General features: G+C 43.5%; 1 protein-coding gene across 12 annotated transcripts in view; it reads right to left on the bottom strand.

Annotated features, from left to right (window-relative positions):
• The window catches only part of LOC136333521 (protocadherin gamma-C4), a 172,513-nt gene that overhangs the window by 112,120 nt on the left and 44,266 nt on the right, over positions 1-16,127 (bottom strand). Inside the window, exon 1 of one of the 12 annotated variants that reach the window (XM_066272767.1) lies at positions 12,633-15,205. The exons of 9 other annotated variants lie outside the window; for them this stretch is intronic. In XM_066272767.1, the coding sequence (XP_066128864.1) occupies positions 12,633-15,053 (2,421 nt within the window). In that variant the 5' untranslated portion in view covers positions 15,054-15,205. Of the gene's footprint in view, positions 1-1,361; positions 3,945-9,106; positions 11,689-12,632; positions 15,206-16,127 lie in introns of those variants that run through there. 2 more of the 12 variants (XM_066272756.1, XM_066272755.1) reach the window with 2 other exon arrangements.

The raw sequence follows: 16,127 nt of genomic DNA, 5'->3' as shown, positions 1-16,127 counted from the left end.
CAGATGCTCAACCAGGGGTTGGGAACCTATGGCTCGCGAGCCAGATGTGGCTCTTTTGATGGCTGCATCTGGCTTGCAGACAAATCTTTAATAAAAACAGTTAAAAATATAAAACATTCTCATGTATTATAATCCATTCATTTCCTACTGCTCATGTTCATGGTTGCGGGTGGCTGGAGCTAATCACAGCTGTCCTCCGGGACACCATCAAATTTTTATTGGATAACATGTAATGTACACTGGTCATTGTATGGCTCTCAAGGAATTACATTTTAAAATATGTGGTGTTCATGGCTCTCTCAGCCAAAAACTTTCCCAACCCTTGTGCTAGACACACACACAAAAACCCTTTAGATGGAAACAATATGCAAGTGCCTTTTATAAATCTGATCTAAAAAGAATCCGGCTTCTGCTAACCTAGTACAATGAGAAAGACATGATTCATTCTTACTTAAAAACTACATGAATTAATACTAAGTGGAAAATATAGCCTGACCAGGTGGTGGTGCAGTGGATAGAGTGTCATCCTGGGATGCAGAGGACCCAGGTTTGAAACCCTGAGGTCACCAGTTTGTGTGCAGGTTTATCAGGCTTGAGCGCAGGCTCACCAGCTTGAGCACGGGGCCACTGGCTTGAGCATGGGATCATAGACATGACCCCATGGTCACTGGCTTGAGCTCAAAGGTCACTGGCTTGAAGCTCAAGGTCACTGGCTTGGCAGAAGGACCCCCCCCCCATCCATCAAAGCACACATGAGAAAGCAATCAATGAACAGCTAAGCTGCCTTAACTAAGAAATGATCTTCTCATCCCTCTCCCTTGCTGTCCAGATCTGTCTGTCTGTCTGTCTCTCATTTAAAAAAGTGGAAAATATAAATATCAAGTAGAAGGTATAAATATGTGATAGTCCCACTTGCAATCTTTTCCAAAGGCATTTACTATGGAAATGATACCAAATTCTGTTAATAAGTGTTGTCTGTTAAAGTATCAACACTGAAATAAACAATTTAACATGCGTTCGTGGGTTTTTTTGAGAGAGAGAAGGATCAACTTATTGTTCCACTTAGTTTTGCATACATTGACTGCTTCTCATAAGTGCCTTGACCAGGACTCAGACCAAGTCTTGAACCAGCAACCTAGAGTTTGAGCCGTATACTTGGGATTGAGCCACCAGGATCAATCAGGGACCCAAGGCTCAAACTGGTGACTTCGGTGCTTTGGACAATGCTCTGTACACAACACTGCCAGCCAGGGTATGCTTTAGTTTTTCAAAACCTTTTAACTCCATCTTCAAATTATGAGCTTCACAAAACAATCAAGATATAATTCCTTGAGGATATAAAGATAAATGAATGAACTCACCTGAATACTTTGGGCTTCATCCTGACATTCATAAAAATCTATGGTTGTTAACAAGGGATCTTTTTTCTCACAGCTCTCATGGCTGATGAGCGTGTCCACGTAGTTGGGCTGTGGAAAGATCAGGTGACTCTTCCCTGAGTCCGCGGTGAGGGACACCTCATGGGAATATGTCTGCAGGAAAGTCTGCACCCCGTCCATGCCCACAAAGTGAGAGGAGGGCACACCCACCAATCCCCCTCCTGAAGCCTGGAGCAGACGGGATGTGTGCCAGCGCCTCAGCCTAAACGCCAACAGCATGATGACAAAGGCTAGGAAGACGCAGGAGACCGCAGCCACCGCCACCACCAGGTACAGCGTGAGGCTTGGGGCACCAGAATCAGGTGGAACCTTGAGGCTGCCCAGGTCAGCCAGAACATCTGGGATGTTGTCAGCCACGGCCACAGTGAGCGTGATGGTGGCTGACAGAGGAGGCTGGCCGTGGTCCTGGACCACCACCACCAGGCTCTGCTTGAGCGCATCTCTGTCCAGCAGGGCCCGCGCAGTGCGCACCTCGCCCGTGTGCAGCCCCACCGCGAAGAGCCCTGGCTCGCTGGCCTTGAGCAGGCGGTAGGACAGCCAGGCGTTCTGGCCTGAGTCTCTGTCCACTGCCACCACCTTGGTCACCAGGTATCCGGGTTCTGCGGAGCGGGGTGCCAGTTCCACGCCTGTGGAACCGTCTGTGGGGATGGTGGGGTACAGGATCTCCGGTGCATTGTCATTCTGGTCCAGCACATACAGACTCAGTGACACATTGCTGCTGAGCGGTGGGTCCCCGCTATCATGTGCGGTCACTCTCAGTTGCAAGTCACGGAACTGCTCATAGTCGAAGGAGTGCAATGCATACAGGACGCCAGTGTCAGAATTGATGGAGACATAGGAGGATAGAGGCACACCCTGAATGGTGTCTTCATCTAGGGAATAGGTGACCTGGGCATTCTTGTCGCTGTCGGGGTCATGTGCAGTCACAGAGAAGATGGAGGCACCTCTGGGGTTGTTCTCAGGGACATAGATAGAGTAGGACGAGTGGGGAAAGGAAGGTGGGTTGTCGTTGGTGTCCACCACCTTCATAGAGATATGAGTTTCTGTGGACAAGGGTGGGGTCCCGCCATCTGTGGTTTTCAGTGTAATGTTGTACACAGAGAGTATTTCTCGGTCTAGGTATTTTGCTGTCACTAATCTGTAATAATTGTCTATTGATCTTTCTAACTTAAAAGGCAGATATTCTGAAATAGTGCAGGTCACCTGACCATTTTCTCCGGAATCTCGGTCATGAAGATAGAAAAGAGCAATCACTGTTCCAGGAGGAGTGTCTTCAGGGATTGAGTCGCTTACAGATGTTACAGTCACTTCTGGGACATTGTCGTTCACATCTAAAATGGTGATCATTACTTTAGCCCTCGTCATACTACCAGGACCATCCTGAGCCTGAACTTCCATTTCATAGTAACTGGATTCTTCATAATCCAGGGCTTCTAAAGTTGATAATTCTCCTGTATGGGAGTTCAATTGGAATATCTGTAGAATTTTTGGAGTCATTTTCCAAAAAGAGTATGTCACTTCCCCATTGACTCCCTCATCTAGGTCGATCGCATTTACCGTGAGCAGTCTTGTGCCCACGGGCACATTCTCAGGGACAGTTACTTGGTACTGGGGCAAAGAGAAGACGGGTGCATGATCATTCACATCCACCACTGTTATTTGGATGTGGGCAGTGCCAGATAAGGGTGGGTCACCACCGTCAGAGGCTGTGAGGAGGAGCTGGTGAACCGCCTCTTCCTCCCGGTCCAGCGCCCGCTCTAGCACTAATTCCGGATATTTAGTTCCATCCTCTCCAGTTTGCACAAGCAGGGAGAAGTGGCTATTGGGATTGAGCTGGTAGCTCTGGAGGGAGTTTGTGCCTACATCGGGATCCCTAGCCTCTTTTAACGGAAACCGCACCCCAGGGGCTGTATTCTCCATTATTTTCACATTCATTTCTTCCGTCAGGAATTTAGGAGCATTGTCATTAACATCCATAATTTCCACTTCTACAGGGTAAAGATTCATTTTATCTTCCATCAGAAAGTTAAAACTCACCCGACACTGCGCACTCTGAGCGCAGAGCTCCTCCCGATCTATCCTGCTGGCGGTGACCAAGCTGCCACTCCGCGTATTGAGAGCGAAAAGCTGCGTCCTACCTCTGGAGACGATGCGGACTCCGCGCTCCACCAGCTCCCGGGGCTTCAGCTCCAGATTCTGGGCGATATTACCCACAAAAAAACCTTTTTCTGTCTCCTCTGGCACAGAATAGAGAATGTGTCCTGCCCAAGCTTCGCTCCTGGTCCCCAGGAGGATGGAAAGCAGAATGAACCCTCTGTAATCCCGGCCCCTCTTCGGAGCCGCCATTGTTGTCCTGCAGATCATTAGATCCTGGGCTACCTCGTATTGTACTTCTGGATGCTGGCGTGTTCGCGTGGAGCCCTCTGTATTCGGGAAAGGAGCCCCAAATCCAGGAGAACATGGGACTGAGTTAATGCCTCTCGGAGAAGAGTTTGTCTCAGTCTGGCTTTTCTTTGTACTGCAAAAGCTCGGTAGCTCTGGCGCGTCTTCCGCCTGGTTGGTGAACAGCGGCGCTCAGAGTCCTTACTGTGTTACTGCACCATATTGAAGAAAATAATTGATTTTTTCCCCCAGAAATCTTGTTTTATCTTTCGAAATTCTTCCGTTTATATTTCTTTAGTCCATACATCTCTGATATCATTAAAGATATATTTTTAAAAAACTGAATTGATGTGACAATGTTCATGGATGGGTGTTTAATAATCTCTGATGATTTTTCAAAATTCTTTGGTTTGCGTTGCTACTTTGAAATGACTCTTGGGTCCTGTCTCACACTTTATTGTACATCAGCCATTGTAGGTTAAAAAAAAACCTAATTTATTTTAAAAGGGTGTGTGTGTATACATAAAAAGATGTATAGAAACTTTACATCCAAGTAAAAAAAAAAACCTTTAAATTAATTCAATACTATTGAACATACTATGCTCTAAACACCAACCATCATGTAAAACTCAGAAAGTCAAAAATTTATTTAAAATATGAAGAGATAATTTAATAAAGTTTTTGATTGGCTGGAACTTTGGAGATGGTTTAGCCCAATACCTTCATTTTAGTGATTACTACTACATTGTCCTGGACTATGTAGTAGTAGAACCAGGGTAGAACCTTTTGAGGACAGAACCCCCCCCCCCAATATTGTTGGCCTTAGTTGATGTTTTATGCTCAAAATGTGCCATTAGAGATGAGACACTAAGCAACAACAATGAACTGTAGAAGCAACCCATTTTGTACAGTCAAAATAAGCAGAGGTTCGCCTGACCTGTGGTGGCGCAGTGGGTAAAGTGTCAACCTGGAAATGTTGAGGTCGCCAGTTAGAAACCTTGGGCTTGCCTGGTCAAGGCACATATGGGAGTTGATGCTTCCAGCTCCTCCCCCCTTCTCTCTCTCTCTCTCTCTCTCTCTCTCCTCTCTCTCTCTCTTTCTCCCCCTCTCCTCTCTAAAATGAATAAATAAAAAATTAAAAAACAAAACAAAACAAAAAACAAAAAAAAAATAAGCAGAGGTTCTAGTGGTTGTGGATTCATAAGAAAGTGGATGTTGGCTTGACTGCTTCTTTGCATTATACAATTCAAATAATCACCCTACCGTAGTCCAGAATAAATGAAGAATGATGGGTCTCTAGACAAACAGCCATTGAGCATACATGCAGGTCTGTCCTGAGAGGATGCTTATAGGCACTCATTTCTCCACTGATGTTAATGAAATGAAACTCAGTTGTTGGCATATCTGAAGTTACCATTAGGTGGTAGAAATAATTCAAAGTTCCTTCCACATAGCTGCTGGAGAAAAGAGAGTGTCCTGTTTTGGAATGAAGACCTAGCAAGATACAGCCTTGTTTTGTAAATTATTTTAATCCCCAGGGGAGCAGCTAGCAGTACCAGGAGAAAGAACCAGAGGTAACATGAAAATACTTAGCTTAGGTGGTGTTCTCTGTTGGCAGTGCTCCAAAATATAGGAAATACTTTAAATGAAATGTTGTTTCAGCATATTGAAATAATTCATAGTCATGTTTGTTTTCACCAAGCAGATAAAAGAGCTTTTTGTTCAAAGGAACTGATATAAATACTACAGATTAATTCCATAAACACGAGTTAAAGGTTATTTGCTTAGTAGTAATTATGAAAGCATACAGTCATCAAAGATCATGAGTACTTGCAGACATTTGCAAACAAAATTTTCATGTCTGGATATTATGGCTCCCAATGCCATCATCTTTTTCTATCTGATACTTCAAAACTCATAGTGGCATCTCATATTTGTCTCTAATTTTACTATTTCTTAAACATCTCAATGGACATCTCTTCGGGGCACCTTCTTTGGAGTTAAATAAATAAGATCTAGATAAAGGAGATTATAGATTTACCCTGAACATAAAGCATACTTTAGGGAGTAAATGGCTGTACCATTTCTAGTATCAAGTCTTTGAAGTTATTTTACAACACAAAATTAAATACCAAGGATCTTTATTAGAGCACCACAGTATCTTTAACTATAACATAATCCTTCTACATAAAATTGAAAGAATTTTATAATTTTAAAGGGGATATGTTATTGATGAAGTTTTGGGGCAGAATCTTGAACTTCATTTGTTTGTTTGCAGTTAAAAATTCTATGGAAAGTCTATTTGACTTTATATGCATTGAGTCATCTTCTCCCCTTTCTTTATAGAACTTTTTAAACATTAAAGAACCATTTGTTTGGACTTCTGTTTAGGTTTTCATTCCAAGACAAAGATATAGGCATTTTCCAATGATTCTCTCTGAGATTTAACTCCTTCCCCTTTGATAACTGCTACTCCAACAGAACTCTAATCAAAAACTGGCAGTTTTCACAGATGATAAAATAGCCCAATAGTATGGTATATTTTCCCCCCTGATGTTTCAAAATTCAATATATGCTCAAAGTCTCAAATTGTCTATTTTATTTCTAGTAACTTGTATAGTATGTAGGTCAGAGTACCTCATTGAGTCAGAACTTAGCGAAGTACGTGATTGCTAGGATTTAACACTTGGTCAGTCCACATCAATGAGTTACTATTTTAAGAGTAGAATCTGATCATTTTCCTGTCAGTAAAACATCTTTTTTAAATGAAATGGTCACAGGTGACTCAGAAATAAATAAAATAAAACAGCCTACTATCTCTGTTAGTGAACAAAGAAGAGAATAAAATGAACCATTGTACTATCCATGAAACCAGTTATTGAGCATTGCTTATAACAATGAAGATGTAGTTTAAATCATCCAGAATTGATGATATAATAAAATAACATTTACACTCTCAGAGTGTGTCAGATACATCTACACTCTGAGCATATGAAATAAGTCATAATATTTGTATAAGAGACCATCTGACTCCCTCGACCAATGTCCAGAATTCAAATTCTTTAGAACTGTTATTTACTATTAAATTCTGATCAAAAGCACCAAGGATTATATCTAAAATGTCCAAGCAGATCAGATTTGAATAGCTACATGACTGGAGTTTCTTAGCTAGTCATATACATTTGAAATATTGAGATAAATAATTCTGCAATTGCTGAAATGGAATTACCACAATATTGATTTAGAAAAACATGTATTACCCTTAGCAGCTAATTTAAGGACATCAACTCAGTCTTTATGAAGACTGACAATTTCTTTTTTTATTTTAATTTTTAATTACTTATTCATTTTTAAAGGAGAGAGGGAGAGAGAGAAAGAAAGGGGGGAGGAGCAGGAAGCATTAACTCCCATATGTGCCTTGACCAGGCAAGCCAGGGTTTTGAACCAGCAACCTCAGTGTTCCAAGTTGACGCTTGATCCACTGCGCAACCACAGGTCAGGTAAAGACTGACAATTTCAAGTTACAAAAGAGGTTCTGGCTCATTTTCAAAATATCTTCTTAATTGTTTATTTGACATGTGCAATTGTTTATTTTAGATGCACAAGTGACCAATTTATTATTTATCAGATCATAGAATCCTCCAGCTCAGAATTGGAGAAGAACTTGTCTATCATGTAGTTCAACAAGTTATATAATTATATTATACCTGGTATTTTATTAATTCTATGGCCATCAACTTACCTTTGAAGAGTGCCAATAATAGAATCTTCTACCTTCTTAGCAATTCATTTTCTGATAAGCAGCTTTGACATCTCAAAACCTTGCCCCCCCCCACACACTTATCAAACCATAATTTCAATCACACCTTTGGTATACAATGAAATAGACTATTCTTCCAAATGACAACCCTTCTTTCCTTAAATATTTGAATAGAGTTCCTACATGACAGACCCTTATTTAATCTGGGTTAAGTATGCTAATTATTTAAACTCTTATTTGAACATGATTAAGTCTTCATTCTCCTATTCTCTAGTAACTCCTCTCTTTTTAGAGATATATCCTGTAAGTGAACACTAATGCACATATTTTCTTTCTTTCTTTCTTTTTCTTTTTAAAATTTATTTATTTATTTTAGAGAGAGAGGAAGGGGTCAGAGAGAGAGAGAGACAGGAACATCAATTTCCTATATGTGCCCTGACGGGGGATCAAATTGCCAACCTCAGTTCTTTGGAACAATGCTCTAACCAACCAAGCTATCCATCCAAGGCCTAATGAGCATATTTTAAAGATAATTTTTATTTTTAAATACTCTTAGGCACACATGTTACAGAAGACACTGTAGTAGGCATACAGCATCAAATGTTTATATTTATCTGTTATCAATCCAGTAACTATAATAATGCTGAGGTCAACAAATGTTCACTATCAGCTTTATAATTTGAAGTTTTTAAATGTAGTTATTGTATTATATTTCATGTCCTCATAATTTTGTGAGGTAGGTAAGGCAAGTCTTTGAAATTGAGGTTACAATTTGAGGACTACAGATATTATGACTGGCCCCAAAAGACTAACATAGTTTCAGGGATATTATTCAGATTTTCAAACATCAAAGATCAAGTTTTACTAATTACTTCAGTCTTTTACATAAATAATTTTAATTTTTTATTTTTATTGAATTTAGGAGGAGAGGATGAGAGAGAAACATCAATTTGTCCTCATATGTGCCCTTACCAGGGTTTAAACTGGCAACCTTTGTGTAGCAGGAAGATGCTCTAACCATCAGAGCTAGCCAGCCAGGGTGTATATAAATAACTTATGATTCCTAAGTAGTAAAGGGAAAAATGTCCCTCACAGATGTCCATACTTTCAGAAAACACTTGCTATTAATTAAAACTGTGAGAAAACCAAAATATTTACTTTCTTTAACAGAGATCGCAATTCAGTTTTTTTCACATTTAGAAAAAGAATCTAAGAAATTTCACATAATGTAGGGAAAACCTAAGAAATAAGATGTATGTGATCACAGACACAAAGAGCTTGCCAAGAGAAGCAAAATAAAAAACAAAGACAAAACAAGAAGAAATAAAAACAAAACCTAGAGTATGCATCATAAAGACTATTTTGGCAAAATTTGAGAAAACTACGATTTAATAGAGCTGTATTGATAAAGAAAAATCTCAAAATTATATGAATCAGGGCAAAAACACTAAGAAAACTTAAGCACTGATCAAGAGAATTTTAAATTTTTCTGTTCAAATAAAACCAATAAAAGTAATACTCTCACCTGAACAAGGGAGTCTTCCTCTTTACAAAAACCTGAGTCTTCCTTAATCAAAAGAGGCTCGCTTTTCTCAGAGCTCTGGCGGCAGATAAGCGTGTCCGCATAGTTGGGCTGCGGGAAGATCAGGTGACTCTTCCCCGAGTCCGCGGTGAGGGAGACCTCGTGGGAATAGGTCTGCAGGAAAGCCTGCACCCCCTCCACGCCCACAAAGTGCGAGGCAGGCAAGCCCGCCAATCCCCCTCCTCCTGAAGCCTGGAGCAGACGCGACGTGTACCAGCGCCTCAGCCTGAGCGCCAGCAGCACGATGACAAAGGCCAGAAAGACGCAAGAGACCGCGGCCACTGCCACCACCAGGTACAGCGTAAGGTCTGAAGCGTTAGGGTTGGCGGAGGGTTCGAGGCTGCCCAAGTCAGCCAGGACATCTGGGATACTGTCGGCCACAGCCACGGTGAGGGTGACGGTGGCCGAGAGAGGGGGCTGGCCGTGGTCCTGGACCGCCACCACCAGGCTCTGCTTGAGCGCATCTCTGTCCAGCAGGGCCCGCGCAGTGCGCACCTCGCCCGTGTGCAGCCCCACCGCGAAGAGCCCTGGCTCGCTGGCCTTGAGCAGGCGGTAGGACAGCCAGGCGTTCTGGCCTGAGTCTCTGTCCACCGCGACCACCTTAGTCACCAGGTAGCCGGGTTCTGCGGAGCGGGGTGCCAGTTCCACACCCGTGGAACCGTCAGTGGGGATGGTGGGGTACAGGATCTCCGGTGCATTGTCATTCTGGTCCAGCACGTACAGACTCAGTGACACATTGCTGCTGAGTGGTGGGTCCCCGCTATCATGTGCAGTCACTCTCAGTTGCAAGTCACGGAACTGCTCATAGTCGAAGGAGTGCAATGCATACAGGACGCCAGTGTCAGAATTGATGGAGACATAGGAGGATAGAGGCACACCCTGAATGGTGTCTGCATCCAGGGAGTAGGCGACCTGGGCATTCTCACCACTGTCAGGGTCGTGTGCAGTCACAGAGAAGATGGAGGCACCTCTGGGGTTGTTCTCAGGGACATAGATAGAGTAGGACGAGTGGGGAAAGGAAGGTGGGTTGTCGTTGGTGTCTGCCACATTTAGGGAGATGACCGTTTTTGTAGACAGAGGTGGCACTCCTTTGTCTGTGGCTGTCACAGTTATGTTGTACAGAGCTATCTGTTCTCGATCTAGAACTGTATTGGTCAGTAATCGATAATAATTGTCTATGGATTTTTCCAACTCAAATGGCAGATTTCTTGAGATAGAACATGTTACCAGGCCATTCAGTCCAGAGTCACGATCGTATACTTGAAAAAGAGCGATTACTGTTCCTGGAGGCGCACTTTCAGCAATTGACTTGCTTCCAGATGTGACTACCACCTCTGGTACATTGTCATTCACATCCAAGACAGTTATTAAAACTTTTGCTCTGTCTTGTAGACCTGGCCGATCCCGGGCTTCAACATCTAGCTCATAAAAACTGGCGTCCTCATAATCTAGATTTGCAGAAGTTGATATTTCTCCAGTAAAAACATTTAAGCAGAAAATCTTTGAGATCTTTTCTGTTACCCTCAGAAAGGAATACGTTACTTCTGCGTGGACTCCTTCATCCTGGTCGGTGGCAGTTACCGACAACACTGGCGTACCTACTGGCAGATTCTCAGGAACACTCACGAGGTAGACAGGCTGAGTAAACACTGGAGCATTGTCATTCGCATCTAGGACAGTTACCAGAATGCGCGCCACGCCTGAACGGACAGGGTCACCGCCATCCATGGCAGTAAGAACCAAGTGGTGAATGGACTCTCCCTCCCGGTCCAGAGCGCGCTCCAGCACCAGCTCCGGATATTTGGGCCCATTGGCTTCACTTGACACATCCACCGAAAAGTGACTATTCCCGCTGAGCTTGAAGCCCTGAAGAGAGTTTATTCCCACATCCGGGTCAGAGACCTCCATTAATGGAAAACGAGAGGATGGGGCCGCATTTTCGAGAATTTTTACTTCCAATTCTTCCTTAAAGAATCGGGGTATGTTGTCATTAATGTCCACTATTTCCACTTCTACGGGATAAAGATTCAGTTTGTCCTCAACGAGGATGTTAAAACTTACCAGGCACCGCGGACTCTGAGCGCAGAGCTCCTCCCTGTCTATCCTTCCTGCGGTGACCAAGCTGCCACTTCCCGGGTTCAGCGCGAAGAGCTGTGTCCTACCTCTGGAGACGATGCGGACTCCGCGCTCCATCAGCTCCTGGGGCTCCAGCCCGAGATCTTTGGCAATGCTGCCCACAAAGGAGCCTTTGTCCAGCTCCTCAGGAATGGAGTAATGGATTGGCCCAGCTCGAGCCCCGGCCCCCCACAGCGTTCCCAGGAGCATAAACGGCAGAACTAAGCCGCTGTGACGCTGGCTCCTTTGCAGAGCTGCCATTACTGACTCCTTATGGACTTCCCTGTGATTATGAGTAGAGGGAAGAGGTTCGCATCGCTCTTGGACTCCTCAGAATTTAGAGTTCAAGGTCCATAAACAAGCAGAAGTCCAATGAGAAGCGTTTAAGGTCAGAATTTTTGCGCAGCTGCAGTTTTGTGTCTGATCTGCTTTGTGCTTAAAGGATATAACTCGAGTTCTCATTGCTTTCCAGGTTAGTGAACAGCGACGCTTAGAGTCCTAACTTAATACTGCACTATTTTTGTGAAACCATCTTACAGAGGATCTTATTTCTGCTAAATTTGCATAGATATCACTCATAAAATTTCTCTCCCCAAGAATAAGAAGCATTTGGAAAATAAAAGAGCCTATTTAAATAGTTTTATATATTCCCTGGAATTTACCATTCATTTTTGTGGCAATATCTCCTATGGCCTTAGAGAACAAAAATATTACACTTTTCTGTAAATCTTGAATTAACCCCACCACACCATCATTTATATTTGTCCTATTTTCAATAAGAGAACCAACAATCACAAACATGTTTGAACCAAGCCACTTAGTGCCAGCTAAGTGTTGTCATTTTAAATTTCATTATATATTTTAATTAACATACAGATTAAGAATTGCCCTAATTTAGCCAATACCAGTGCATACATTTTAAAACATTCAAATAAAGTAAAAATACATGGGCTACAATTAAAATATTTTTAGGTATGTATTATATATATATACTAGAGTTTAGGATTGTCTTCACTGAAACTAAGAAAACCACTTAATTGTCTAGATTTATGTTTAACCATATATAGATAATGTGTTTCACAATGAGAGTGTGAGGAATTAATGCAATAAAAATGATTCAGGATATATTGTTTTAAGATTAACAAAAATTTCAAGACCATTACAAGATGACTTTGTATGAAAGAACAACTGCAACACAGATAAGTGAACAAAGAACTTCTAACATCTACATTGCATGCCCCCCAAAATCAATGAAACACAAAAATCAAGATATAGATAGCCTTTTTTTACCTCTAAAATAATGAACTGAAACCTAATTACACTTATGGGAGAAAAGGGTTTTGAAGTAACTTACCTGTTGCAAGCTGACTGACTCAGAAGTCACTTTGGGATTGTCATTACTGATATTTTCAAACCAAGAGTCTTCATTGCATAGAAGATCGTTTGGTGGAGCATTTTCAGAGTTTATATTTAGAAATTTAAACTCAGTCTTTGAGGAATGTGAGGCAGCACAAAGATTGTAGGAATAGGGTAAAGTTCTTTCGCAGTAGTTGGGGGAAACCCCAGGTCCAGTCTTGGAGCAGATAGTAGTCTGAAAACAACCCCAGGTAGCGGGGCTGAAAGAACGTCGCAGGCTCACGGTCACCGCCAAAATCACTGCCAGGAGAAAGAGCACGGAGATCAAGGCCAAGGCCACCACCAGGTAAAATTGCAGCTCAGTCTGAGGATCAGAGGGCGTAGGACGGACGTTGAGGTCTGGCAGTACCTCCTGAAGGTTGTCAGCGAAGATCAGATGCAACGTGACAGTGGCCGAGAGGGATGGTTGTCCCCCGTCGCGCACAGCGACCAGCAGGCGCTGGCGGACTGTGTCCTTGTCACCCAAGGCACGCACTGTGCGCACCTCGCCCGTGCGCAGCCCAAGGCTGAACAGTCCGGGCTCGCTGGCCTGCAGCACGTGGTAGGACAGCCAGGCGTTGTGTCCCGAATCTGCATCCACCGCCACCACCTTGGTGACCAAGTAGCCGGGCTGCGCCGCGCGCGGCACTGTGTCGAAGAGCGCAGAGCTATCGGGCCCCAGCGCCGGGTACAGCACCTTTGGTGCGTTGTCGTTGCGGTCGTCCACTAACACGCGCAGGCTGACGTTGGCGCTGAGCGTGGGCGAGCCCTGGTCACGCGCCTGCAGCGTCAGCTGGAAGGCGCGCAGCTGCTCGTGGTCGAAGGCGCGCTGCGCGAACACCACCCCGCTTTGCGCGCTCACCGACACGTAGGACGACAGCGAGCGCGACTCCAGGTCGCTGGCCACAATGGAGTAGGAGACGCGGCCGTTGGGTCCCAGGTCGGGGTCGGAGGCACTGACTTGCGCTATGGAAACACCGGGTGGGTTATTTTCTGCTACGTGGATCACATACGAGGCCTGGTGGAAAATCGGAGTATTGTCGTTGACATCAGCGACGTTCAAGGTGACACTTCTGTTGGAGGAGAGTGGAGGTTTGCCCTTGTCGGTGGCTGTAATGGTGATGTTGTATTCCGGAGTCTGCTCTCGATCTAGGGCTCCATCTGTCACCAACTTGTATGTGTTTTTTGTATCTTGAACTATTTTAAATGGAAAATTGCCATTTAGTTGGCATAAGATTTCCCCATTAAATCCAGAATCCAGATCGTGTGTTTTGATGAGCGCAACAACAGTTCCCAGCTCTACATCTTCTTGTATATGTTTGGATTCAGAATCCAGTGTTATCTCAGGAGCATTGTCATTTTCATCCAATATATCTATTTGTATTTTACAATGTGCTGTGTGACGTCCACCATCCTTTGCTTCTACGCCAATTGTGTAGTGCTCTCTCTCTTCAAAGTCAAGTCCTCCCCAAGTGTAGAGTTCCCCCGTTTTACTGTTCAGCTTGAACAGTTGTCTCACTGCCTTATCAACGTTGATGATAGCGTAGGTGATCTCGGCATTGATGCCCTCATCCAAGTCAGTGGCCAACACTCTTAGCACAGAGGAGCCAACTGGCAGGTTCTCTGGAACACTGACCCTGTACACGTCCTGGGTGAACACTGGGGGATTATCATTTGCATCTGCCACAACCACCTTGATCTGGGTAGTGCAGCTTCTGGCAGGCTCACCCCCATCCACAGCAGTGAGGACCAGGTGGTGGCAGGACTGCTCTTCCCTGTCCAGGGGAGCTTTCACTACCAGTTCTGGGTACCTACTGCCATCAGGGTTCTCTTTCTGGATCAAAGAGAAATGTGGGTCGGGGCTGAGGTAGTAGTGCTGCAGGGAGTTGACCCCTACATCTAAGTCTTGTGCGGATTCCAAGGCAAAGGTGGCTCCAGTTAGGGCCAGTTCACTGATTTCCAATTCAGTGATATTTTGGTTGAAGGTCGGTGGATTGTCGTTGACATCCTGAATCACCACAGCAATATGAAAAAAGTTCAAAGGTTTTTCAGCAACCATTTCAAATTCCAGAACACACGTCAACTTCTTGCCACAAATCTGCTCTCTGTCTATACGGTCGTTCACAAGTAAGTCCCCGTTCTCGCTGCTCACTGTAAAGAATGGCTTCTCGGCATTAACCCTCAGGTTCCGAGTAGGCAAATCTCCAACGCCAAGTCCCAGATCCTTGGCCAGTTTCCCCACCAGCGAGTTCCTGGCCAGCTCCTCCGGAATAGTGTAGCGGATCGGCTCTGAGAGCGCCGGGCAGAACAAAGGCAGAAGGAGGAGAAAAGGCATTCGCCTCCGCCCAGCCGGGCTCTGCGGACCCCAGCGGTTTCCCATTCCGCTTTCTGAGCCTTTGCCTTACTGATTCTGAAGAATTCTCTCAGCAAGAGCGATTCCTTGATTTGTCTTAGCACACAGGTTCTCGGATAGATAACTCCTCCGCAGAGAGCCGGAGAGAGATTGCACCGTTCTCCCGATTCCGCGGTCTGATGGCGACTGGTTTGCAGCAGGAGCTGCCACTTCGCTCAGTACTAGCCGACAGCGGCACCCTGCGTCTCGGCTTCAGAACTGCAGTCGTACTCTTATGATTCCTATTTCTTCCCATTTAACAAGGATATAGCATTTTAAACATTTACTATACCTTCTATCTGACTGCCATTTCTTTGAATGTGAACTTTATTCGTCCAAATCAAGTGATTATTTTACTCATCAAAGAGCAGAGGTACCTTGCTGAAACTATTTATTGGCATAGTGGTGCTTTAGTTTCCACTGTCATAAAATGGTCATAATAACAACTTCATTGCTTACCTTAGTAGACTTGAGGAGCAAATAAAATAATATATAGAAAGTAATACAAATGATGGACAGTGTTGGTGATGTCAGAAGGTGTAATGAGTAAATTCTTAAAATAACAACTTGATATGTATTATTATTCCACTCTATTTTCTTTTTTTCTAACTTGTAAAAGTAATAAATCTCATAGCCTTTGGTTTTATTCTGTTCCACTTTCTTCTATTTTATCATCTTCTTCCCAAAATAATTAATAGATATCAAGGAGAGTGGTTGTCCTTACAAAATACAATATGGTAAGAAGCAAGATACTCTATTTTCCTTAGTTTCCAAGTGCCTACTTTTAATTAAATGACTACAATTTAAAAATTATTCTACTTGCACTGCTTGAGTGGTTCAGTGGATAGATCGTCATTCTGGCATGCTAAGGTTGCTGGTTTGATCATGGGTCAGGGATTATTTAAGAAGCAAGAATCAACTAATGAGTGTAAAATCAAATGAAACAACCAAGTGAAACAATGGATTGATGCTTCTCTCTTTTTTTCTCTTTCTTCCCCCTCTATTCCCCCTCTCTCTGGTTAATGCAAGAATTAAAAAAAGTATTCTACTCATTTTTCCACA

The sequence above is a fragment of the Saccopteryx bilineata genome, chromosome 4, assembly GCF_036850765.1.
Source record: "Saccopteryx bilineata isolate mSacBil1 chromosome 4, mSacBil1_pri_phased_curated, whole genome shotgun sequence".
Classification (NCBI taxonomy): domain Eukaryota; kingdom Metazoa; phylum Chordata; class Mammalia; order Chiroptera; family Emballonuridae; genus Saccopteryx; species Saccopteryx bilineata.
The sequence above is the reverse complement of the archived record's forward strand: the minus strand, read 5'-3'. Positions and strand labels throughout refer to the sequence as shown.